Source organism: Sus scrofa, chromosome 14 (genome assembly GCF_054392235.1).
Source record: "Sus scrofa isolate SSC_HxYL_T2T_F1_AM1 chromosome 14, Sscrofa_HxYL_maternal_Yorkshire_Landrace_v2.0, whole genome shotgun sequence".
In the NCBI taxonomy this organism is placed as follows: Eukaryota; Metazoa; Chordata; class Mammalia; order Artiodactyla; family Suidae; genus Sus; species Sus scrofa.
In genome coordinates this window covers 111,042,927-111,070,105 of record NC_139396.1, presented here as the reverse complement: position 1 = coordinate 111,070,105, position 27,179 = coordinate 111,042,927, and the positions used below count along the sequence as shown (strand labels likewise).

The 27,179-nt window shown below is 45.4% G+C and overlaps 1 protein-coding gene across 17 annotated transcripts in view; it reads left to right on the top strand.

Moving 5' to 3' along the window:
* Window positions 1–24,854, top strand: part of FRMPD2 (FERM and PDZ domain containing 2) — a 119,996-nt gene extending 95,142 nt beyond the window's left edge. For 3 of the 17 annotated variants that reach the window (XM_021073048.2, XM_021073049.2, XM_084996468.1), the window contains 7 exons: window positions 89–174; window positions 1,989–2,136; window positions 4,474–4,688; window positions 7,121–7,219; window positions 11,556–11,899; window positions 19,776–20,042; window positions 22,803–24,854. In XM_021073048.2, the coding sequence (XP_020928707.2) occupies window positions 89–174; window positions 1,989–2,136; window positions 4,474–4,688; window positions 7,121–7,219; window positions 11,556–11,899; window positions 19,776–20,042; window positions 22,803–22,806 (1,163 nt within the window). In that variant the 3' untranslated portion in view covers window positions 22,807–24,854. Of the gene's footprint in view, window positions 1–88; window positions 175–1,988; window positions 2,137–4,473; window positions 4,689–7,120; window positions 7,220–11,555; window positions 11,900–16,498; window positions 17,676–18,775; window positions 20,043–21,963; window positions 22,060–22,802 lie in introns of those variants that run through there. The other 14 variants (XM_084996474.1, XM_084996475.1, XM_084996476.1 and 11 more) reach the window with 7 other exon arrangements.
* Window positions 24,855–27,179: the final 2,325 nt, after the last annotated feature.

Genomic DNA, 27,179 nt, shown 5'->3' with positions numbered 1-27,179 from the left:
CGTGGAGGGGCGCTGGGAAGGGGCCTCCCAGAAGAATCCTTTCTGCAGCCCCAGGAGCTCGGGGACATGACATCTGTCCCCCTCCCAGGTGACCGGCTCTTGCAGGTGGACGGAGTGAGTCTGTGCGGCCTCACCCACAAGCAGGCCGTGCAGTGCCTCAAGGGCTCTGGGCAGGTGAGTGCCTTATTCCAGGGGAGCTTTCCTGGACCACATCCAAAGCTGCGCTTGCCTCTGAGTGGGGGGGGGAGGGTAGGCAGCAAACAAAAGGAGACTTTTTTTTTTGTCTCTTTTGTTATTTTTTTCCTTTCACATCTTCTTTTTAGTAGCACTTTTCTATGAGGTGTGAAAGTTAGGAGGAAGCAGGCAGATGTTCCTAAAGCCAAAAAGCTTACCCCCTATAAAGAGCCTTGAAAAGCTTACTGTCACTTGCCTAGATTCTGGAATCAAACAACTGGACTGAGCCAACCTTGTGAAGCGACTTGTCTTGCCTGTCACTGGCTGCCCGCCTCAGGCCCTCTGCTCCAGCCATAAATGACCTGTGCCTCCCTCTGCTCTCAGGGCTTCTCACCACCTGCCCTGGCACTTACCGACACCCACCCCTGACCCAAGTTCATGCCATTCCCATCACTCTGTGTGATGACAGGCCGCTCTGTCCTGGGGGAGTCCTTTCATTACAATGAGATAGAAATTTAAAGGCCAAGAGCATTTACCCACCAGATGCTCAGTGCCCAGGTGGCATGTGGGTGTTACTACACTGTGTCCCTTATTCTGCCTGAGGGTGGCAGCCTTCACTTGCCATAGTCCTAATGGGGCATCTCCCTCTTGGTAACTAGGGAGTGGACAGAGGCACGAGGGACTCCTGGGACCCATCTGGAAAACAGAGGAGTGGAAGGTTCTCCTTTTTGTTTTCCTTTTCCAAAACATTCTTCTGGTTTGTGGTGAGATTTACTTGTCCTGGCGACCTTGGTTGACGTATCTTGAGAACAGATGATTTGTTAGTATTCTCTCCTCTTTAGAACTTTGCTAATAGTCATGCTTAGAGAAGGTACTTGGCCAGCTTGCTGGCAGTGATGACAGGTAGAAACTGTCACTCTGGGATCATGGGCTTGGTGATGAATGACCACTGGTGCAGGAGGATGTCAGCAGGGTCAAGGTCCCTGAAGGAGAATCTTATTTTTTTAAAAGGCTTCCAGATGATGTCTAGCCCCTGGGTCTTGAATCATACTCTGGGTAACAGGAGGATACAGTATGTGGAGAAGAAGAGTGGGAACGTGAACCAGACAGAAAGGGGGAGGCTGGATTGGCACAGGCCTGGGATACTGGGCCAGGGGTTGGATTTTAGATGATGGGAAACACTGGAAACTTTTAATGAAGAGTGTTGTGTATTCAACTTGTGTCTTATTTCAATCCATGGATAACCTTGGTGGGAGGAGCCTTAAGAAGAAGGAGATAGGGTCCAGGAAGCCAAGTTAGAGGGACCTTGCCCCAGTCCAACTGGCCATTGGCATTAGGAGAGGGAACGGGGGAATGGCGAGACATGGGGAAGATCTTTCCAATGGAGAATGCAAACCTTAGAAGCCAGAAGGGTATTTGGATAGCAGATGGGGGGGAGAGCTGGGCCACTGTAGATGTGGCCCCTGGAAGGTTAGTTGAGGCATGGGTCCATGTTCTGAGAGAGCAAATGCAAGAAGAGGAATGTTTTAGGCAGAATGTGGAGGGGAAAATGAGGGCGAGTGAGAGGAAGAAGATGAATTTGGCCCTGAGTACAATGAAGTAGAAATACACATGTTACTTCCAGGAGCATTTGTCCAACAGACAGTTGGAAATAAGGCTCTGGATCCCAACAAATAGGCTAGATTGGAGATTCTGGTTTGAGATGAAGCAGCTACTGGAAATATCAGAAAATTATGAAGCATTTGCAGGGTAAAGGGAGAGCCTTCTGGTTGCCATATGAGGTGTAAATTGAGTTTGTCCACCCACCCTTCTAGGTTGCAAGACTGGTCTTAGAGAGAAGAGGCCTCAGAACTGCACAGCAGTGTCCTTCTGCTAATGACAGGATGGAAGATGAACGCACGGCTGTTTCCGTGGCAACAGTCTTGCCTGGAAGGCCCGTGAGCAGTGTCTCGGCGACAGATGGTGAGAGGAGAGAGAATTGAGTGTCACTATTGTCATGTTATCCTGTGCTGCTTTTGGATTGTCATCGTCAAAGGGAAAGCAGGAAGTCTTCCTCTAGGTTCTCAAAAGATAGTGAACAGTGGTGGTCATGATGCGGTCGGCTTTCTGATGTGATGGAAGCCGATCTAATGGAACACGTATTTGAAAAAAAAAAATGCATTGTCTTCAAATGATAACCAGGCATAACTCTGCCCCCAGCCTTCTGAGGTTTTTCTGATCAATTGCTGGAGTGTTTGTGTATAAATTTTGGGGATGAAATTGGAATGAAAAGGTCATGCATTATCTGACCAAAAGTCAACATTTTGGCCTAGACATTTGTAATAGAATCCTGAGGAATGATGAGGCGGGTGGGGAGAGGAAGGTGCTCAGAAACTTAGTTTTGTTATTAGCATCAATTTAAAAAGCAAAATCCTGTGAAATCAGATTGCTATAAGCGTTATACAACTACAAATGTGATAAATTCATTTGAGTAATAAAATAAAATAAAATAAAAAGCAAACCTGGAATTCCCATTGTGGTGCAACGGAAACGAATCTGACTAGTATCTATGAGGATGTGGGTTCAATCCCTGACCTTGCTCAGTGGGTTGGGGATATGGTGTTGCTGTGATCTGTGGTGAAGGTCACAGACACGGCTCAGATCCTGAGTTGCTGTGGCTGTGGTGCAGGCTGGCAGGTGTAGCTCTGATTCAACCCCTAGCCTGGGAAGTTCCTTTTGCTGTGGGTGTGGCCCCCAAAAGCAAAACTGAACTAAACTAAACTAAACTAAAAAGCAAACCCACCATCAGTTTACAGGGACATTATTGCACATCTTCTGATGAGTTGCCTCTCTGCACTTCACTATGATTTTGTTTCCTGCTAGGAAAGCATTTATTTCCTTAGTTTATCATGATTTGGAGCTTAGTCACTTTTCAACCCCTTTATAGGGATGTTCCTGAAGGTGTAAGGCAAGTCGAATGCAAGGTAACTGTAGTGAGTGATGGGGTGGGTGGAGGGGGAACAAAAGTACATAAAAATATCTTTTTCTGGAGTTCCCGTTGTGGCTCAGTGGTAATGAACCTAGCAACTATGAGTATGTGGGTTTGATCCCTGGCCTCGCTCAGTGGGTTAAGTATCCGGCCTTGCCATGGACTGCAGTGTAGGTCACAGAGGCGGCTCGGATCTAGTGTTTCTGTGGCTGTAGTTTTGGCCTGTCGCTGCAGCTCCAATTCCACCCCTAGCCTGGGAACTTCCATATGCCACAGGTGAGGCCCTAAAAAGCAAAAAAAAAAAGTCTTTTTCCTCTTTCATTGTTTTTTGGCTTATTCCAGTTGAGGCTTTGGAGAAACTGACTACAGAATGAGTTCAAGAGGCAAAGTCAGATGATGGCTAGGGTGAAGTTGGGCCCACAACATACCCAAACCAAACTGCATCAGACACTTTCGTTCTTGCCCTAGATCATGGTTTACAAATCAGTAGCCTGTCCTTCTACTGACTGATTGTCCACTGAGTTGGTAAAGGTAGGTTACGGGAGGCTCAGAGGCCTCTTTGGCTGCCAGACATCCTAAGTTCCCGATGCTGTGTCCATCCTGAGTGCCCAGAAGCAGCTGTTTTATCTTCTGATCAGTTCATAGGGCAAACAAAATAGCAACTAAGACATTTTCATAGAGTTGGCCATCATGGTCTCCATGGTCGAATTAGGCAAAAACATTTTTTTCAAGTACACTAAAAAATGATGGGGGTTCCAAAGGAGTAGCAGGAATATATGTAAGTCTTACTGACTGGGAATATTGTGTATGTCTACAAATTGTACCTTTACATATAAACTTTGTTGATTGTCTATCATTGCTCTGTCCAATATGATAGCTGCTTGCCTTTGTAGCTGACGAGCACTCCAAGTGAGTGGCCTATCCTGAATGGTAAAGTACATAGTCGAGTTAAAGACTTAGTTCATCAGAAGAAGGGAGAATAACTCATTAATAATTTTTTATATTGATTATACATTGAAATGGCAATATTTTAGGTCTCTTGAGTTAAATAAAATATTGGATTAAGTTTATTTTACCTGTTTCCTCTTACTTTCTAAAATGTAGCTGTTTGGAAACTGGGAAATTATGTATGTGGTTTGCATACACAGCTCACACATTTCCATTGGATGGCACTGCCCTGTCACAAGTAGAATGGTCTCTGGCCTTAAAATGAGCAAAATGAGATCTTTCAGTGTAAAAGAGAAATAATTCATCTACTTGATCATTTGCAACTGGCCAATTTCATCTGTAATCTACTGAAGGATTGATCTTGTTCGCCTCCCACCATGCAGGTCCTAAGTTTGAAGTCAAACTAAAAAAGAACGCGGGCGGTTTGGGATTCAGTTTTGTGCAGATGGAGAGCGAGAGTGGCAGCCACCTTAAGAATGATCTTGTGAGGATCAAGCGTCTCTTTCCGGGGCAGCCCGCCGAGGAGAATGGGGCCATCGCAGCTGGTGACATCATCCTGGCAGTGAATGGGAGGCCCACAGAAGGCCTGGACTTCCAGGTGGGAGGCCGTGAGGGGTGTAGCCCTGTGTGTGGGCTGAGGTCCACCATGTTCCCTTCAGGGCCACTCAGCGAGGGGCGTCAACAATTTGGGCTCTTGGAAATCACCCCTGGAGGCTTGACTTGAATCATACAAAAAGAGAAACTAGCAGAACAGTCTCTTATTCCATTTTCCATCTCAATTCTTAAGTATCTGACCTTGAGTAAGCCTTGCTCCTCCTTAGGTTCGTAAGGAAAGGGAAGACAACACTCTAGCTTCTGTGCTGGCTAAAGGTCCCCCATCATACTCCCAGAAGCGGGTGTGAGGGCTCAAGGGGCTACGGTGGGTCCCTTTCTGACCCCTTTCCCCATTTCTCTACTAAATTTACAGCTTTGATGTGTGGTGTTGCATTGGTTGTCATGGGTAAGATCGAAAACGTAATTTAAAAAAAGAGTAAAAGGTGGACAATTCTTAATATTTACAGTAAAAATTCTCAGTGAAATATTGTATATACCCGTTAGGGTCCTGTCAGAAATTGGGCCATTTGAGAACATTTAAAAAAGGTGTGGGAAAGAGAAAAAAAAAAAAGCTCAGGAGTTCCTGCTGTGGCGCAGTGGGATTGGCAGTTTCTCTGCAGTGCCAGGACACAGGTTCGATTCCCTGGCCTGACACAGTGAATTAAAGGATCTGGTGTAGCCTCAGCTGCAGTGCAGAACTCCATGTGCTATGGGGTGACCAAAAGAGAAAAGAAAAGAAAAACGAAAGCAGAAGGGGTGGAGGTTGTTGGGAAACTCAAGAGGGAGTATAAGAGCCCTGGGGCTGGGCAGTTACTCACATATCCCCAAGTCCAAAGGGAGACAGGTGTGAGCAAGTACCAAACCCTAGAAACTGAGAAGCTGACATGAGCTGTGAAAACAACCGAGGGACACAGTCATCCTGTGACAACTTGACGGGGAGAAAGGCAGGAAAGCAAACCTGGACTTCCATCTCCTCCTTGGCTCTGATCCCTTCTCACCAATCCCCTTGGCTGAGGCCAGAAGGAAACATCTCTGCAGCCCACACTCTAGGGCACAGAGCAAGGTGGGCACAGAGCAAGCTGGGCACAAAGCAAGGCAGACGAAGGAGGGAGTGGCACTAGGTGGGATGGGGAGCGATGGAGAATCCTCAGAATAAGGTTAGGGTGGGGATGCCTTTATCCAGCCTGCGTCCTTCATCTGATATAGGAATGGTCCTCTGAGAACCGCTGCTGGGCCAGCAACTGCGTGAGGGGTTGGAGACACAGAGTCAGACTATTCATATGGTCTCAGAGCTCACAGGGGCAGTGGGACAGATAAGGGTACTACACTCACTGCAGGAAATAAGTGTCAGGAGAGATTAAATCCCCGGCTGCAGTGCTTACACCAGGGGACCGGAAAGGACACATTTCATGGCAGTCCATTGCAGCTGGGGGTGCTGCATAGGATCCAGATCCGTGGTTCCCAAGAGGGGGTGCTTTTATGTACTGGGACATTTGGTGAAGTCCAGAGACATTTATGGTTGTCACAACTTATGGATGCTACCAGCACCTAGTGGGTAGAGACCAGAGAGCCTGCTTAACATCCTGCAGTGAACAGGGCAGCGCCAACAATCATCTGGCCTGAAACGTCAATAGTGCCAAGAGGTTGATAAGTCCTGGTTTAGACAGATGAGAAGAGCTATTCAGCCAACCTCATGCCCTGGCCTTTGAGAGGGTGGCTTGGAGCAAGAGGTTTGGCAAGGTGGGAGCTTAGGATGTGAATGTAGAGGGTAGCAGGTGGGAGAGAGCAGGGTGAGAGGCAATGGCAGGTAAGAACAGCTTCTGGGTGCTGCTTATATCGAGGGTGAGGTGAGCTGGAGAGGGGCCTCAGTAGGAGAAGAATCTGGTTATATCTGCATTTTGGAACGACTGCACTTTAGTGATGTGGAGGAAGGGAGGTGGGTGACGGTGGAGGAGGCAGGGAGCAGAGAGGAGGTCACTGCAATTTCACAGGCGAGAGGTTCTGAGGGCTTGAGCTGAGCTTTGGCTGGAAGCTCAAGGTTGAGGGTCCGGCTTTAGAGATTGGGGTGGTGGCCCCTGAGATGAGGGGGATAGGGAGGGAAAGGAGGTTGAAAAGGGAACAATCATTTGCTTGAGTCACTCTCTGAAGAAAAGGCATTAGTATGGGCAGATGCTGCAATGAAAAGGCCCTGCGCAGATCTTGGCCATTTCCAGCTCAGCACTGTCTCATCATCTTTGTGGGAACCACAGGCCAATGGCCTTGGCTCCTTGCATTTTGGGAAGTCAGGCCCACAGCAGTGTTCTTCAAACCTCTTTGGAGCCAAGAATGAGATGGAGGTTGGGGGAGAAGGGGCCAGGGCCAGGGAGATAGTGGGCGGCACAGACATCCCACAGCCACGCCAGCCCACGTCTAACCATGGATTTTGGTTTCCTGTAGGAGGTGCTCCATCTGCTGCGAGGGGCCTCACAGGAAGTCACACTCCTGCTTTGCCGGCCCCCGCCAGGTGCACTGCCTGAGATGGACCAGGGCTGGCAGGTAAGGGATGGTACCCTCTGTCCTCTCCATGTGCCTCACAGTCAGGCACCCCTTTTCTTTTCTGATGGGTCCTGAGAAGCCCAACCTTGCTTTCAGTAGAGTTCAATGCTGTCTTCTTTCAACGGGGCGGGAACGTAGCTGGGCCTCAAACCTCGGTTATTCTGTGACAAGTTCACAGGGTCCTATCTTTGCCTTCACCTTTCTATCCCTTCTTCTGCCTCTCCCAATATTCTTGTAGATGGTTATGTGTTTAGATCTGGGCCATGAAACTTCTAGGGCCAGGCTGTCTGGCAGCCCAAGCATCGGAGAGGGGAAACCAGGAGCTGGGGGTGGGGAATAGATATAAAACCAGACGAAGGGAAGGTGAGGAGAGAAATGGAGACCAGGGTGTATGTCCACCCTTCTAAAGCATGAATTAGACCTGTGTGGTCTAGTGCAAAGAGGAGAGGGGTTGGATTCAGGAAAATTCATAATTTTTACATTGATGCCTGTACTAGGTTCTCTGTAGAAATAGAACCAATAGGGTGGTGTGTGTTGAGGGGGGAAGAGAGAGAGGGAAAGGGAGAGGAAGAGGGAGGGGGAGAGAAAGAGAGAAAGAAAGAAAGAGAGATATTAAGGAATTGGCTTAAATCTATTAATTCTGTGATTGTGGGGGTTGTCTAGTCTAAATTCTTCAGAGCAGGGAGGCCAATTGGACCAGAGAGGTATGATGATGCAGTGTGAATCCTAGGGCAGTCTGGAGGCAGAATCCATTCTTTCTTGGGGATCTCAGTCTTTTTTCTCTTGAGGCCTTCACCTGATTGGATAAGGCTCATCCACATTCTGGGAGGCAATCTGCTTTACTCCAAGTCTTCTGATTTCCATTCTAATATCATTTCAAAATTCCTTTGCAGAAACATCCAGATTAATGTTTGACCAAATACCTAAGTACTGTGGCCCAGCCAAGTTGACATACAAAATTAACCATCTGGAGTTCCCGTTGTGGTGCAATGGAAACGAATCTGACTAGGAACCATGAGGTTGTGGGTTCGATCCCTGGCCTTGCTTAGTGGGTTAAGGATCTGGCATTGCCATGAGCTGTGGTGTAAGCTTGGATCTGGCTTTGCTGTAGCTGTGGCGTAGACCGGCGGCCATATCTCTGATTAGGCCCCTAGCCTGGGAACCTCCATAGGCTGCAGGTGCAGCACTAAAAAGAAAAAAAAAAAAGAAAAAAAAAAGGAGAAAAAAGACCCCCCCCTCAAAATTAAACATCACAGTGCCACTTGTTTTGTTCCTCGGACACCGACTCTGTATCAGAGATTCAAGTTTAGGAGGTTTATGGGGCTGTCTCTTGGGAACAGCCTTGTGAGGGTGAGAGGAGCAGGGCTGGGCAGAAGGGAAAGTTGATGGGGTACTGCTGTAACAAGGGCCCTGGGTGACCCCATAGGGAGCTCTGAAGCTGGGATGGTCCCTCAGAGCTGTCCCCAAAGAGCCTATACCTTTGCTCTCTGCATCAACCAGCACCAGGGTATGGGCCGTCCCTAGGGAGGGGCCTCACTTTGGCTGAGGGAGTTCCTGGGGAGAGGCGAGCTGTGAGCCACCAGCAGTTGGCACTCCTGACAGCAGGGGGCTGAGGGCCTCAGTCCTGGAGGGGGATCTGTGGGCACTCTGGAATCCCTATACTTGCTGGGCCACTCTTGCTTCGTGGGCCTTGGGTACTTGCCTAGCTTCTCTAGGCCTCATGATCCCTCATCTGAGATGTGAATAAGACATGGATAAAATCCATCACTTATCATCACTGAGGGTGACAGTTGCTGGAGACAGCCCAGGGGATTTTGTCACCTAGATCCTCTTGATGCTTGGACTCCAGGAGGTCATTTGATATCAACTTTGATGAGAAAAAAAAAAGCTATGGGAAGGAAATCAGAAAGTTGTCAGTTTGGGAGTTCCCATTATGGATCAGTGGGTTAAGAACCAGACTAGCATACATGAGGATGTGGGTTCAATCCCTGGCCTTGCTCAGTGGGTTAAAGGATCCAGCATTGCCGTGAGCTGTGGCATAGGTTACAGATGCGGCTTGCATCTGGTTTTTCTGTGGCTGTGGCGTAGGCTGGCAGCTGCAGCTGCAGCTCTGATTTGACTCCTCGCCTGGGAACCTCCATATGCCATGGGTGCGGCCATAAAAAGAAAAAAAAAAGAAAGTTGTCAGTTTGGAAAAGAAGGTAAATGCCAGCAATTGTGTCAAGAAACTGAATGGGTGGGAGAGGGTGGGAGAGGGTCAAGTTCACACACACAAAGATGAGGCCAAGAGGCTGTTACCCGGTGTTTTTGTTGAGATATCTGGGAAATGCCAGGGAAATAGTTGTCCTTTTGTCCTGAAGAAGAGCCTCTCCCAGGAGAGCCTGGAAACATCCAGTGGGCAGGGCTTGGGGCTCAGAATGGGGTTGCCTTCCCTCTCCTCATATCCAAGGGCCAAGAAGAATTTTCACTCATTCACATGGTTCCAGAGGGCAGATTGAAGACCAGGGAAAGGAGCATTTAGTTCAGAACTAGAGTTGTTAGGAGGCGGCGGCAGCTGTACAAACATCTGGAGTAAGGTTATTCCAGGGAGAAGGGCTACCAGGTGCCAAGGCTCTGAGACAGGAATGACCTGGATATTTGACAGACAAGAAGGTAATGGTTGTGTCTGGACTGTAGTTACTGAAGGGAAGTGGGATGGACCACAGGCTATAGGGCCTTGGAAATCTTGGTAGTGTGGTGATTCCCTCCTAACTGCCATGGGGACCTGCTGGAGTGGGTGGTGGAGGGCAAAGGCCTGGAAGAGGCTGAAGGATTTCTGGAGAGCGAGTCCTGGGGATGATGAGCTGGAAGGAGAAGAACGATTATTTTTATTAAATTTATTTATTTATTTATTTTTGTTTGTTTCGTTTTTTAGGGCTGCACCTGCGGCATATGGAAGTTCCCAGCCTAAACATCGAATCGGAGCTGCACCTGCCGGCCTATGCCACAGCCATAGCAATGCGGGATCCGAGCCATGTCTGTGACCTATGCTACAGCTTATGGCAACAATACATCCTTAACCCACTGAACGAGGCCAGGGATCAAACCCACATCCTCATGGATTCTAATTGGGTTCCTTACTGCTGAGCCACAGCAGGAACTCCCGAGAAGATTGATTAAAAAAGGAGATTTTGAAGGCCTCCCAAGGAGTATGAGAGAAAATTTAACTATTCTTCTTATTTTTTATCTCATCCATTTCAAATTTTCTTTTTTGGTGTACTCCTTCTAATGTACCGTGCATGTCAGTAGAGTCATGTTTATAATTTATAATTAAATAAAAGTGCACATTTTGGGGTATATCCCCCTCTCCTTGTGGGGAGTGGACAATCAGACAGGTGAGGAGACCACTGGGCCTGGGGCAGAGGAAACGTTCCTGTGCTCTGAGTGAGGGCAGGGGCGGGAGCCCAGCCTTGCCTGTCTTGGAAGTCCGCATGCTCTATTACATTCGGGATGTGGGTCATGGAATGGAAGTGGTAAAAATAACCTTCAGAAAGGGGTTATCACGAATCTCACATAGAGAGACCATACTAATGAACAACATGAAAGATCTTATTGAACTCATTCCACGAGGGAACAGGCAGGTGTTCAAACTTGTTCAAGCGAGATTTCAAAGAACAACATGTTTATTTATAGAGAGCTATTTATAAGGTAGCTCAAAATGAGAAATATAGCTAGAATCAGATACCCCCAAGGCGGTGCTATAGACAACGTGTAGTTTTCTACTGAAGTGCAGATGTTTTTGGCCTGTAGAAAGTTGAGCAGTGTTAGCATGTCATCGCTGGTCAGCAAAAGAAGAAGATAAAAGGCCCCAGAGGGATGTAAGCAGTCGAGGAAAATCAAGTGATGGTTGGAGACGTGAGGAGACCCAGGAACGGGTACCGTGAGGGGAGAGGAGAAGAGCCTGGGCAAAACGGACCATTCTTGAGTGAGAACAGAAGAGGATAGAGAAACTTTAAAGAAATTTCTTATTGGAAAGTGGGATAAAGAGTCATTACTTGTGTTTTCATATTTTTAAACATTTCAAAATATCTTTGATTAATAAATGAATGATGCCCACATTTATCAAGAGCTCTGAGTGGCCCCAAGCTAAGAGGCTTAGAGATGGTTAAGTGTGTTGCCTGGAGTCCAGTGGGAGCTGGGGTTCTGACAGAGGGAGACTGGCCCCAGAACCCATCTCTTAACTTCTTTGCTCTACAGTCACAGGGGAAAAAAAAAGGCTTATTATTTTTTTAAAAGCAGTTTTTAGATGTTGTTTGGTGGGCACCATGGCAATAATCCTTAGCATTTCTTTCAATAGACACCCGTGCTGTCAGCAGACAAAGAATTCACTAGGGCAACGTGCACTGACTCAGAGCAGAGCCCCAGCCTGGATCAAGAGGACAGCCAGAGGGACAGTGCCTCCCCAGACCCAGGGGAAGGCCTGGGTCTCAGGCCAGAGTCTTTCCAACAGGCCCCCAGAGAGGCACGATGGGACCAAGGCATAGAGAGATGCTGGGCCACTTCCTTGATGCATCCTCGGGATTGCTACCCTCATTTATGCAGACTTCACCAAGAAATGGAGGCATCAGCACTGGCTACCTCTTTGGAAAAGGACCCGAGGCAAAATTCCTATTCACTTTGTGATATCAGAAGACTTGAAAGGTAAGGATCATCCTTTTGTAGACATATTGTAAATTGCATCCATTTCATTGTGAGAAGTTATAATCAAGTCGTCAATAACTCAGACAAGTGCCCAGATGCTTTCTGGGCCCAGGACTGTTCTGAGCATTTGGAGGGGATGGGGGGAAGAGAGACACATACAATCTGGAGCTACTATAACCACAACTTGTGAGCTTTTGGGAAAGCAAACCCCACCCAAAAGTCCTCCAGTCCTCTTGGAGACTTCAGATGGCTGGCCTTGGGGTTTCTTCCCAGCATACAAACCTTTGCCCTGCATCCCTCATGGCCTCTTGAAGCATTGCGCTAAGAAAGAAGTTCTCTTGTGTACATCGTCATTTCTATTGCTGATATAAAGCTTTATAATTACCAGCTTTAAAACAAACAAACAAACAAATTTACATCCTCAAACCAGGATGAAACATTCATTTTAATAGCTTTTTATTTATTTATTTATTTATTTATTTAATTTATTTTTTTTTAGGGCCCCACCCATGGCATATGGAGGTTCCCAGGCTAGAGGTCCAATAGGAGCTGAAGCTGCCGGCCTACACTACAGCCACAGAAACTCGGGATCAGAGCTGCGTCTGCCACCTACACCACAGCTCACGGCAATGCTGGATCCTTAACCCACTGAGCAAGGCCAAGGATCAAACCCATGTCCTCATGGATAATAGTTGGATTGGTTAACCTCTGAGCCATGATGAGAACTCTACCATTTATTTTTAACTTAGTCTGCATTTTTGTGCTCATCCATCTTTAAGTAGTTCCAGTTCTCAGTCCAGTTCCAATGGAAAACATGCTTTTGCATTCAGTTTGATGAGTATATTTATCACAGACACCCAAGGTGCTTAGAAACCTGTTAGGAGCAGAAAGAGGGGTACAGATACTGAGAGAGGGTACGATACTGCTCCTAGAGGTGTGCTAGCTACATGCATGGACAAAAAGAAGCCAGATAACGGGAAACAATGGTTTGCTTTGATACTGTATAAACTCACTGAGATGAAATGGCTCTTATTTGGGCAGATCTATGAGGATAGGTAGGTGACATGAACTATGAAGCAGCTGGGTAGTGCAGTTAGGCAGAGTGAGATCTATGACTGATAAGAGCCAGGCTTATATTTCTTAGAAGCATCCAGATACATTTTTTTTAAAGTACACTGTAATGTGCCAGCCAAACAAAACTCAGCTACTCTGTGAAGCAGAACAGAGTGGGCAAGCTTATTCATCAGCTGTATTCATCTTCATTGCCTGAAAATGCAGAAGCACAAGTGTTATGTATAGTTCCTTAGTTGCATTCTAGGCAGTAATTGATATCCTTGATCAAATGGTAAAGGAAATAACCTACAGAGATTTATCCAAGGACAACTATTCCTATGAACTTGTAGGAAACATCCAAGGAACCGCACTTTTCCTGTAGGAATGTGGCCACTCTTCTGAAAAATTTTTTTTTTTTTGGTCTTTTTTTGCGCTATTTCTTGGTCTTGGGCCGCTCCCGAGGCATATGGAGATTCCCAGGCTAGGGGTCCAATCGGAGCTGTAGCCACCGGCCTACACCAGAGCCACAGCAACTCGGGATCCGAGCCGCGTCTGCAACCTACACCACAGCTCACGGCAACGCCGGATCGTTAACCCACTGAGCAAGGGCAGGGATCGAACCCGCAACCTCATGGTTCCTAGTCGGATTCGTTAACCACTGCGCCACGACGGGAACTCCTCTTCTGAATTTTTAAAGCTTTTACTGGTAGATAGTTTGGGGTGATGGACAGGATTATAAAGTGGCTCTTGATTTAGGTACAAGCCTAGAGTTTGACTTGCCATATGCTTTTAATATAATATAGTTATTTCTTATTAATAACATTTTAAACTAATTATTGGTATAGGTTGTCCCTCTTTCATTCATGGACTGTTCAGTATAAAAATAGTCTCATCTACTCTTGTATCCCATGCTGGAATCTGCTGTGCGATATCCCTGAAGTAGAGGGCACACTTTTGCTTGAATATCTCCAGGGATACAAAACTTGCTACCTTTTGAGGTGGCCCATTTTATCATTGTGCAGTTGTTGATCAGAAAGTTCTTCCTTATATTAAGAGGAAACTGCTTCTCTCTATCTTCTACTTATAAATCCTGACTCCTTTATCCTTTTATGTTTCTTCATTCCCCCCCATTTTTTTAAAAAATAAGAAACATCACATTATTTTATATTTCTTTTCTTTCTTTCCTTTCCTTCCCTCCTTCCTTCTTTTTTTTCTCTCTTTCTCTTTCATCTTTTTGTCTTTTTAGGGGCGCACGCATGGCATATGGAGGTTCCCAGGCTAGGCCACAGCCACAGCAACGCAGGATCCAAGCCTTGTCTGTGACCTATACCACAGCTCACGGCAATGCCGGATCCTTAACCCATTGAGCAAGGCCAGAGATCAAACCTACAACCTCATGGTTCCTAGTCGGATTCGTTTCTGCCGCACCACGACAGGAACTCCTATTTTATATTTCTGAAACAAATTAGTCTTAGCAGCCCTACTCACAAGGGTATACCAGATGTCCCAAATCTGACATCCTTAGAGGGATGGGGTTGTCTCTTCCTAGAATTATACTAAGAACTTCTTCAGGACATTCTGGTGGAGCCTCTGATTTCCATGTTGGTTGCTGCCACACACACACTGCCCAGGCCCATGGGGTCCATGGAGTTACAGGTGGCAACCTCTCTGTTCTCTGTACTGACTCCATCCATGGCCAACTCCTCCCCCTTGCACTTGCCTCCCATGGCCCTGATGATGGCAGTGCTCTGCCTCCTCATATTTCCTTTTACTGAGTTTCACTTGTGCTGTGTTTTCTCTCTGCCATTCAGGGAACTTTCTCTTCAAAGGAAGGACTCAAATCATATTAGCTTCTCCTCCAATGGGACCTTAGCTTGCACTTAAAGCACACAGAGTGACTGCCCCCTACAGGAGGAAAAGCATGGCACATGCCAGCAATCCCTGGACACAGTTCTCTTAGTCCCTGGGTAGGGTCAGAATTAGGATTCCATAGTGGAGTTGTGGTTCTTTGTGGACCCCCCAGCATATCTGCAGCTCAGTCCTGAGGTGGCTAGTGGCTGTCCCAGGTAATTGCCTCTTTGTTTCTGGTACCCATGAGTGAAGTTCTCTTTCTACAGAATAAAAAGAACACTGACTTCTTGATCATATAGACTTGATTTCAGCTCTACCATTCACTAGTGCACCTAGAGAGTTGAAGTCGCTGAGCTTGATGCTTCTTAAATGTAAATGAAGATCCCCTGCATGCTCACTGTGTGCAGTTCAGTCCTAAAGAAAGAATACACTAGCCCAGTGCCTGGTGCACAGCAGGAACTCAACACAAGTCAGTTTTCTTTCCCTTTCCTGAGCCATTTCCAGCTAAAGAGCAGTCCCGTCAATTGAGATTCCAGCAAATGCAAGAACTTACCCTCTACCAGGTGGCTACTTCCTACAGTCAGATGGCTGCCAACACCCAGCAAACCCAGAGTGTTCATGGAGAACTTGAAGTTTAACTTTTCTCTGCCCATTCTCTTCTTTTACAACACTGTACACATACTACTACCATAGAGCAGTAGGTCCTTATAAACATGTTGCCATAAAGCAGTACAGTACATTTTCATGGAGGAACATTGGAACTGTGTGCCTTCCAGAGAGAGGACCTGGTGTTGGGCTGGAGTTGCATCTTATGTAAGCTTAGTTTCTAAAGTTTGGGCATAAGGTGAAAATCACATCAAGTCACATTACCCTGAACATCACTTTGGAAGGCGTGATGCCTTTTCCCCCTTGGTGTGAAAGCAGATTACTTTTCCACTGGCTGAACTTCAGATGCAGTCTGGTGGCTTGCATTTATGGACATGCTGATTGCAAGATGCTTACCTTTAGATGCTGGCTTCTTAGGAACGAAGGGATGACAGATTCAAGTTTCCCACTCATGTTCACTTTGGGGCTTACGCTCACTGGATGGGAAGTTGGTCACTGCAGAAAGTTTAAGGCTGTTTTCCTTCCCTACTGTCCCTTCCCTCCCCGTCTTCCTCTTCCTCCCCACCCCCCGAATGGATACTTATATTTCTGTAGTGAAAATGCATCTATTTTCAACAAATATCATCCAGTGAAGGTGAGGATTTGTGTTCTTAGTCATTTAAGAAGGCAAAGTGAAGCCAGTTCCTTGAAATGAACCTAGTTACTGTCCTCCTTCTGGGAAAGGCAATGTTCCTGGCAAAGCAAAGGATGATTGGGAGACCGAGGGTCTAAGTCAACCTTGGCTGCCATGCTGAGTATGACCTCAGAGTAGCTGGCAGAGGAGTGAATGAGGCTCCAGGTAAGTGGGGCTGTGGATCAAATGAGAGGGCACAGGGGACTGCTGTGAAGTGGTTGGAGTGTGACCGAGAGGAGGGAGTGGGGCAGATGCCCAACCAGGAACAACAGTGGTCTCACCCAGCATCCAGACAGGATGGGGCTGAGTGCTGCCTTCAGTTGGGTTCTCTCTGCATGCTGACAGGCTCCCTGCCCGCCCCCCCATACACGTAGCCAGGTACCCCACTCTGATGACTCCTAAATATTGATCTCCAGCTCAGGATTATCAACTGAACTTCAAACCCAGCAGTCTGAAGAAGCTTCATGAAGATTTCACTGACCTCAGAGCTGAACTGGGATTTTTTTCCTTAAAAGCAGTCGCTGCAGAGTTGTGGGATCTGGTGGGGCGCCTGCTTCCCGGGCCCCGCCAGCTTGTGCGGGGGAGGTGGCTGGGCACAGAGCCCAGATGCGGTCTCCAGATTCTCCTCTAGGTGCCATCTGTCTATAAAAGGCTGCTTCCCTCTGGCAGGGAGGGAATGAGGGCAGGGATCAGCTGAGGTCATGAAGTCTTTCTGGGGGTGAGCAGAGAGCTCAGAGCACCCTGCTCCCTTCAGGTTCTAGATGGGAGTCCTAATGCATTATTCCCAGACCCTGAGCTGGCCTTGAGCCCTGGGGGGAGGATCCTGCCTCTTTGCCTGGCCTGTCCCCCTGCTGCCACACCTGGACCTACTCTAAAGCAAGGCCACCATCTTACCAAATTCTCCAAATCCCTGATTCTCGCCCTTTCCATGAAGCAGCTCTGTCTGGGGACTCCTCTAGGCCTCTTCTTTCCTCGCTTCCCTTTCCCCAGCCCACCAGCAACGTCCAGGTCAGAGCTCCAAGGGCAGCCTGGTGGCCTGGGTGGAAGGGTAGATGGAAAGGCAGCTGTTCTCCCTGACTCCTGCTGGGATGATGGCCAGGACATCACCCTGGAGACCACTGAGCCCCTTCTGGACACCCAACAGCTGTGCCTCTTGCCTCTCAAGCTGACAGCCTCCCTGGATGTCTCTCTGGGCAGGGCCAGTAGCTGGAGCCTTGGATCCAACCTGGAGAACAAGGAGCTTATTAGAAGGTTGGAGAAGCATGGAGGTGGGAGATGAGGGGGGTACTGCAGGCACTGCAGTGTTGCCACCTGCCTCTTGGCGGGGAGGGAGGGAGAAATTTGCGGCTGGGGGATGGGGAGTAGGGGCAGGATGGACCAAGGCACTAGGCTGGATTTCCTGTCCTTTGACAAAACTTCTGTATATAGCAAAGGAAACTATATATCTACTCAGTTGTGATGGAACGTGATGGAGGGTAATGTGGTAAAAAGAACATATATGTGTTATATATGTTTGACTCAGTCACTTTACTGTACAGCAGAAATTGACAGAACATTGTAAATCAATCGTAATAAAACTTATAAAAAACCAAACTTCCGTGGTGTTCCCTCCTTACGCTTATAAGAAAACACATTTTTTTATTACTCAAATGAATTTATCACATCTATAGTTGTATAATGATCATAACAATCTGATTTCACAGGATTTCCATCCTACAGCCCAAGCACATCCCCCCACCCCCCAAACTGTCTCCTCCAGAGACCATAAGTTTTTCAATGTCTGTGAGTCAGCATCTGTTCTGCAAAGATGTTCAGTCTGGCCTTTTTTCAGATTCCACATGTCAGTGAAAGCATTTGATGTTGGTGTCTCATTGTATGGCTGACTTCACTTCGCATGATAGTTTCTAGGCCCATCCATGTTGCTAAAAATGCTGGTATTTCGTTCTGTTTAATGGCTGAGTAATATTCCATTGTGTATATGTACCACATCTTCTTGATCCACTCCTCTGTCGATGGACATTTAGGTTGTTTCCATGTTTTGGCTATTGTAAATAAGAAAACACATTTTCTACACAATTCAGACAAGTACTTAAAGGTTTTAAATCAATTTTTCAGAGTTCACCTGTGGTTCATTGGATTAAGAACATAGCATTGTCACTGCTGTGGCGCTGGTTACAGCTATGGCGTGGGTTTGATCCCTAGCCCAGGAACTTCTACATGCTGTGGGCATGGCCAAAAAAATAAAAAAATAAAAGTAAACCAATTTAGTGTGCTTAGCGATGTTTAGATATTGTTGTCTTAAAGTGAATGTTCTTCTTTAGTCCTTGTAGCCTAAGTCTCCTTTTGAAACACATGAGTGTGTATATATTTACATGAAACGCAGGCTTATATGAACTCTGTGGCTCTAATATAAGCAGAATTGATGTCTCTTTGACAGTGAAACTCAGGTCAGGATGAACAGTCCAGATGTACAGGGAAGGAGGGCCAGGTATATGGTGTTGGGGGCTTGTAGCTATGGGGAGGTCCAGGTACCAGAGCTGACCTTAAGGCGAAGAGATATTGCTGGAAAGGGAAAGAAAAAAGGAAAGGGACACTGACAAAGCCAACCCATTGATTTAAAGGTAGGGAAAGAGGCTGAGAAACAAGGATTCATGCATTTGGTACAAAGCTCAACCTATATGCATCTCTTTTAGATTTTCCTACTCATCTTCTCTAACCAGACTCTCGACAGATATTTTCTGAGTACCTTCTCTGCATGTTGGAAGCGCTGTGCAAAATGCTCTGTCGTCTACATGGACTGCTCTTTCTAATCAAAAAGCATGTGTGGGGACCTTCAGGCAGCCGTGGAAAGGCTTGCTCTTTCACTGTTCATCTGTGACTTCGTTGCCAGACAATGAACTTTGCTGTTCATCTGCTTCCTGTGTCACATGGGGAGTACATGTCACTCCCGCTGGCTTTGTCTCCAAATAGGCACATTTTCAGTGCTCAGAAAAGGACCTGAAATTTGCATTAAATGCTTTGAAGGTCACCTGCTTGAGATGTTCTCAGCCTCCTGCTTTGGCCTTTTCCATCTAATTCCCCCATTGAAATAGCAATCATAACCATAGTAGTAATTATTGCATGTTTCATTTACTGAGAACTTAAACCCTTCACCAGGAGCCATGGATGGCTGTATCAGGATATTTAATTTAAGCATCCCAACACTCCTTTAAGTTTCTTGACCTTCCCATTTTTTGGATGAAAAAAACTGTGGTTCTAGAGAAGTTGATAAACTTGCCGGAGGTCTGGCTGACTTCCCACATGAAGTGTTAGTCCTAGAACTGGGTCACAGCTCTGAGCTTTTGATGCTGTGTCCTCTGGCAAGTTCCCCCATGATCTCCTGGACTCAGTAAAGACTGCCCCTGCTCCTATAATGCTCTGCGCTACTTCTACCATAGAACTAACTACCTGGATTGTAACATTTTTTTCACTATTGGCTCTTCCCATTAAATCAGAGGCTCCTCAAGGTCAGGGGCCATGCCTTATTCCCTGTTCACCTCCTAGTCCCAGAGTAGTCTCTGGCAGGAGCTGTTTGAAGCCTGGCTGGCTCACCTGTGATGAGCATCCTGAAAGCAAAAGGGAGGAGGGGAGAGGAATTTCTGATCAGCGCTGGAAGACACATGGGTTTCTATTTTCTGGCCCTGAATTGTACAGTGATGGTGAGGAAGGTGACATGTGCTATCCACCTGAAGCCCCTTCTCCCACCTTGGAGGATGAAGTGTACCTTACCATCAATTCTACAATGCAAGACCAGCTACCCTGTGGAGAATGTCTGGAGGCAGATTCGGGGACCATTCCCCTACCACAGTTCTGCTCTTGGGGTACTTTCTCAGAGTCTTTACCTCCGGAAGAATCCTGTGATAGCGAGGGCGAGTGGGAAGACCTTGAGGAGGCTGAGAACACAGATGATGGCACCCTCAGGTGGGTATCACTCTGTCTGGGTAGAATGAGGCTGCACTGGGTTCTTCTAGCAGGGCTCATTGTTTCCACTTTGGCTGAATGATGGTCCATGGGCATCACCATGTTCTCCTTGCATCTTCTCTGGGGGTCACATCTCATTGTGGCACTTCTCATGGTCCATGTTCCATGGCAACAACCCTATGAAATAGAGTTATCATCATTCTCATTTTACAGATGACACATTTGGGACTTTCCCAGGGTCATTAGGGAGTAAGTGACAGTCAGAATTCAACCCCAGGCCTCCCACTCCCTGGGCCCCCTGTTCGTGCCCTCCTCCGCTGCTTCCAACAGGTGGCACCATCTCTCCCCAGGCATCTCTTTCAGCGAGTTGCTAGTGCTGATTCCTACTTTATCTGCTCCTGACTGCCCTTGGGCTAAATGTATTTCAGAGAAGAGTCTTTTTTTTTTTTTTTTGCCTTTTCTTGGGCCGCTCCCACGGCATATGGAGGTTCCCAGGATAGGGGTCCAATCGGAGCTGTAGCCACAGGCCTACGCCAGAGCCACAGCAACGCGGGATCCGAACCGCGTCTGCAACCTATACCACAGCTCACGGCAACGCTGGATCGTTAACCCACTGAGCAAGGGCAGGGACCGAACCCGCAACCTCATGGTTCCTAGTCAGATTCGTTAACCACTGCGCCACGACGGGAACTCCCGAGAAGAGTCTTGATGTCATATAATGTGGCCCTTCTCAATGGCCCCTGTGGCTCAACACAGTGAGTCCTTGCTCGGTCAAGAAAGCCAAGCTGTTGACACAAGGGGCTACCAGAGCTGGGACAGGGTGACCAGGCTGGAGTCAGATCATCCTGATGAAGACGTGGGAGGAGTAGGTGTAACAAAACCCATCAGACTGTGAGTAGAAAGGGTTAAACTCTTGATTGGTTGGTAAACCACCTGGTATTCTGTTAAACTGCCTGAAACATATGTATTTCCAACATTTGAAAAATGTTGAATGTTCAAGAATCTTTTGCAAAAGCATTTTCAAGACACATCAAAACTTATCAAGGCATTGGCCATAAAGATTTAGGTATAATTGAAACACACTTGATCACTTTTGTTCCGTTGTATTCCAGCCTCATTTTCATCACAAATGATTGAACTGGATTCTTAGAGAACAGTGGCAGGCAAACTGATATGGTGGATTGATATTTGAAATTCAAATATGACAAAAGGCTGGTTTTTATCTGTAATGGAAAGCAATACATTCATAGAGGGGATGACATGGAAGCTTTGAAGACCCTGTAGGCCATTTATGGGGAAGTTGGACACTCTGACAACTTTGGGAATGATGTATTATGGATTCCAAGCAGGAAGCCACTTATATATGGAGGGCAATCTTCCCAGATATGGCTCCTCAAGGCTGAGGAGCTAAAAGAATATAGGGGATCCCCAGGGAAGCAACTAAGGACCTCAAGTGTCAGTACTTCTGAAATGTCCCAGGAGATCCACAGTGCATTGGTGGGAGGGGGCAGAGACCAGAGCAGTGACAGCAGGGCTCCAAGTCAGGCTCTGTCACTTACCAGCTAGGTGACCTGCAGCAAGTGACTTTTAAACCATCTAAGACTCTGCTAACTGACCGTTGAATGGAGAAAACGAAATCCACCTCATGCAGTTCCTAGGAAAACCAGATGACAATGCATGTCAAGTGTTTAGTACACTGTGTGGCATGTAGTGAGGACTCAAAAAGTGTTAACTATTTTTAATCATAAATCATATAGGAGGAAATTACTTCAGTGAAAAAATGCAACCTTATTAATGCATTCGATACTGCTACCACCCCCTCTTTTGGGCAAAGGAACCACGAAACTTTGTCAGACTTCTGCCTTAACATAGGGTGTGGGGTGGTGTGGGGAGAGGTACTGATTTATGGCAAAACCCTCAGGATTCGGGGTGGACTGAAGAGCCCTCAGCTATGGATGATGGCTTGGCTGGAGTGAGGCAGAGTTGTCACAGTCACTTATCCTTGCTGCTGACAGAGGTGGGCCTGCAAGTGTGAGTACTCAAGGCAGTAGTTCTCAGCCCTGGCTCTGTGGAAGTGCCCACAGGTTTGCTTCAAGGCACCCACAGAGCTCTACAGTTAGGAGGTCGATTTGCTGCTGCTTTGGAAAAAAGCAGCTCTTAACATTCTCCAAATCCTCTAGGAGGTCTATAATTCCCCAGAGGTTATGGTCCTCTGTTGTATACATTCTCTTTCATCCTGGAAGTATGGAGAAGTCCTGGAGGGTATAAAGAGGACTTTGCTAATGGATGGAGTCATGCATCCTTTAAAAATGTGCAACAAATTATTTTATTTGGCTCATTTAGATATTAAGACAGTAATAATCTATAGGTAGTTTCTAGAGATAATTTAATTTAATCCTCATATCAACTTTGACTGGTATCCTTATTCATCTTTTATAAATGGGGCTTGGAAGGTTTATTGCATTTGTCCAAAATCATACAGCTAGGAGGGGCAGATTCACACTGCATCTGTGTGCTACTTTGGGTGCATTTTCTCGGTTCCCCTAGAATGTGACTTTCCACATAGACCTGGGTAATACACATGTCTTTCCATCATGTGTCATGAGTCCTACCATTTTCCTCACAAAGTAGTTCTCTCTTATGAGGCTAAAGAAACCCCTGCTGTCCAGTGGGATTAAGGAGGCAATTGGACCATTCTATTTAGGGAAGGGTGCTGGCCAAATGGTAAGACTACCCAGTAAAAGCTGCTTACTGTTTTAGGTGAACAGAGAAAGTTGGACCACTTCCTGAGCCTGAACCCAAGGGTTTCTGCATGGACATCCTTCTGACTGTGATCACATGGAGGAGCCCTCATTTGCTGGTCTGGAGAATGTACCCACAGACTCCACAATCAGGAAAGAAGCCCGTGGGTCCCTGAGAAGGTTATGTGGAATGGAAGAGACCTCTGGCCCAGTTGATAGAAGTAACTTCCAAAAGATCATGCCTGTCACCTCTAAAACTCATTTGAATTGTGGTTGACCCCTGTTTAGTTCGGCAGTTTATGTTGAATAAATCTCTGTGTGTGCGTGTGTATGCATGTGCCTGTGTGTGTGTGTGTGTGTATGCATGTGTGCACATGGGGGTTTCCCTTTGTAAAAGGATTTGAGAATCAGCCTTCTACACCAAGATAAGCCGGGATGGGATGAGGTCTTGCTGGTGCACTGGTTCATACTTTCTGGGATAGATGCCTTGTTCCAGTTTGCACTCTTGGGTTTTCCCTTACTTGAAGGAGTTTCCATAGTTTTCAAAGTGCTCCAGTTCCCTCAAAGGAATCTGCTGAGAGACATGGCTCAAAGGCCAGGGGAGTGATGTGTTTTGTCATCTTTCTGTGCTCTTCCTATGCAACTCCAAATGGTTATAAGTTATTTTAAAATCATTTCCTTTTTTGGGATCCGATTCTAAAAAGTACATGAAAGAAAAATAAGATGGGATACAACCACTACTATAACAAACAATTGAAAAGCTAAAACTTGGGATTATCAAGTATATAAAAAAAATAGAGCCTGTGGACCACCATGTGAGGCAAGGAACACTTTCAGTGATATATAATGCGGGATGCATGGTAGTCAGTATCTTAATGGGGGGAGGGAGGCCAGCTTCATAGATAGAACTAGAATAGCTGAAAAAGAGGATTTAGGTTTAAAAATTCACTTCACCTACTAAAATTATATACAGCTGATTAAATAAAAAAAACAACATCAAAAGACTGGTAGAAAATAGACTTTAGTTTTATCAGATCTACAGAAGAGTAATAAACTTCCTCTGGCTGCCAGCGATAGATAAAAAACACGACAAAAAAGAACAACAAAGTTGATAATATTGAAAAAGTCAAAACTTCTGTATAGTAACAATGCCAAAATTCATGTAAAAATAGGGGCAATGGATTGGGAAAACATTTACATAATCGGGAATAGAGATTAATATCTATAATATTTAGAAAGTCCATTATAATTTATGATATATTCATAAAGGATTTAAATAGACAATGTATGCAATAGAAATACAAATGAGATGAATACATATTCTAATACAAATAATGCCAATGTATTAATTTGCATCCATCCCATTCACAAAATTTTAAAAAATACTATCCAATTTTGGCAAAATTTGGTGAAGCTTGTACTCGCAGAAATATCAAAAGCCATAACGATGCTTATGCCCAATGACCTAACAATGCTATTCCTGAGAATTTACCCCAAAGAAATAATTCAAATAATTCAAAATAAGAAAATATCCAAGTATTTTAAGATGTTCATCTCAGCGTTCTTGATAAAAACAAGTTGAAATGGCTGAAATGCCTTAGAACATTGTAATATTTAAAACAGTTTTGTATAGTAAAAAATGAACAGAATAGAATAGAAATGGTAATGGAGTGAAATACAGTAATATTAAAGACAACATGGCAAAAGACAGTTACGTACAGTTGCATCATAATGGGATATTAAGCAGCCAAGAAAACAATAAAAGAAATACAAAAAAGTCACAGTTTAGAAAAGTACTTGATATAATAACTCAAAACTGTGTGATAACTGATTAAAGCAACAAAAAAGCACACACACACACAGAGAAGTACCATGAATAGAAGGGAAGTTGCAGGAAAAGAAATCACCCAGTGTTTGGGTGATGGGATTAGGAGAACATACTTGATTTTGTTAAAAATGTCTTTACCTTTATATATTTATTGCTTATATAATAAGTTTTGCACTGAGAATAAAGAGGTTGAAATAGCAAAGAGGGAGGGAGAGAGAATAAAAACATTGACAAAGGTTTAAAGAAGCCTGTGCTCCGAAGTTTAATTTATGAACTTTTCTCTATGTACCTTTATTTCTAATTTCCTGTTTTCGGTCTAATGGGAGAGTCTTATAGGTTATTTGCCCCATTCTTCCGTTAATGAAAAAGAAGTTTCCCGCCGTCTGAGCAGTCTTGTTTCCAGTGCTCTCAGGGAGGGCGAAGTCAGCTTCCTCGGTGCCCTATTACACAGTTTCACAGGCCTCATGGTTAGAGAATTAATTAAGCATGCAATACAGTGAACAAATAACCATATTCACCACTTTGCAACTGCGTGCACTCTGCTGAACTCTGGTTAATTATTTCCTTTTTGGAAAAGAAATGGGTGGTTACAGGTTCAAAATGAATCTAGTCCTTCTCCTTATAGGAAGGGACCTCCGCCCTCTCCCCAGGCCTGTTTGTTTATTTTGAGCTATATCTCATGAAAGCCATGTTCCTTCATCTTAGGTAGACTTGACTGCATCTGCCACTTGCTTTGTTTCAGGGCAAATGTCAGAAAGAACAGCACGGTCCTAAGGGACAAGGCTCATTGCCTGCAAAATGTAATGGCCCAAACCTGGAAATAATCCAGATGCCCTTCAAGCAAGCAAATGGTTAAATAAACTTGGGTATATCCAGAAGAGTGAACTACTGATACGCTCTTGGATGGATCTCTGGAGAATTATGCTGAGAAAAAATCAATTGTTAAAGTCTGCACAGTATGATTCCATTTATATAACATTCTTTTTTTTTTTTCTTCATCTTTTTGTAGGGCCACACCCATGGCATATGGAGGTTCCCAGGTTACGGGTCCAATTGGAGCTGTAGCCACCGGCCTATGCCACAGCCACAGCAATGCAGGATCCAAGCCAAGTTTTCGACCTACACCACAGCTCATGGCAACGCCAGATCCTTAACCCACTGAGTGAGGCCAGGGATCGAACCTGCAACCTCATGGTTCCTAGTCAGATTCGTTAACCACTGAGCCATGACGGGAACTCCTATATAACATTCTTAAAATGACAAAGTTATAGAAATGGAGATCAGATTTGTGGTTACTGTCAGTTTAGGAGGAAGTAGGGGAGGTGAGGGGCAGGTAGGAGGGAAGCAGGTGTGGTTATAAAAGGCCACCAGGAGGGGTCCTGATGGTGATGGAACTGTCCTGTACCTTGACTGTGGTGGTGATACTTACCTGTGATAAAATTTATAGAACTTCTTTTTACTTGAAATATAGTTGACATAAATATCATGTTATTTTTAGTTTGTAGAGAACTTAAAATACACACACAGACATAAATGAGTACAAGTAAAACAAAAGACATCTGAACAAGAGGGATGGACTCCATCAATGTCAATATCCTGGGTGCAAATATTATACTAGTTTTGTAAGATGTTGCCATTGGAGCAAATTGGGTGAAGACTATAGGGGATTATCTGTATTAGTTCATGTAACTGCATGTGAATCTATAGTTATCCCAAAATAAAAAAGTTTAATTTTAAAAAGTGGTCTCCCCAACTCTGCTTTAACCATACCATGACTGCTCACAAACAGGCAGGGCGGGTTCCACAGAAAGCTATAGATCTGTTGACCAGGAGTGAGTGCTCAGCCTCCCCTGCCAACTGTCTGAATCGTACACAAGTCCCTGCCAACGGCCCAGTTACAGAGGCAGTGCCACCACTGTGCTTTAAAAAAAAAAATTTATTGGAGTATAGTTGATTTACAATGTTATGTTAGTTTCAAGAGTATAGCAAAGTGATAAAGTTATATATATATATATATATATTTCTTTTTAGATTCTTTGCTATTATAGGTTATTACAAGATATTGAGGATAATTCCCTATGCTATATAGTAGGTCCTTGTTGGTTATCTATTTTATCTATTTATATATTAATGGGTATATTTTAATCCCAAACTCCTAATTTACCCCTCCACCCATTTCCCGTATGGAAACCTAAGTTTCTTTTCTATGTCTGTGAGTCTATTTAAGTTTGGTAAATGAGTTCATTTTGTGTCATTTTTTGAGATTCCACATGTAAGTGACATTACATGATATATGTCTTTCTCTGTCTCATAGCGTTTTTAAAAATAAATTACAATTCCATCCTTCATCTAAGCAAATCTCTGCCGCAGAATAAAAGATGCAGCTTCAGGGTCAAGGAATCCTGGAGAAAAATCAACAGGAAGAATATCTGGAACAGCTCTACATGTCTCTGCCCCATTTTCAGTTTGACACACGTTCATTGGGCACTGACCGCATAGCAGGCTATGGATGAGGCTCAAGGAGTAATGATGGTCAGGGAGGATGGTTGCTTTTCGGGAGCTTGCATT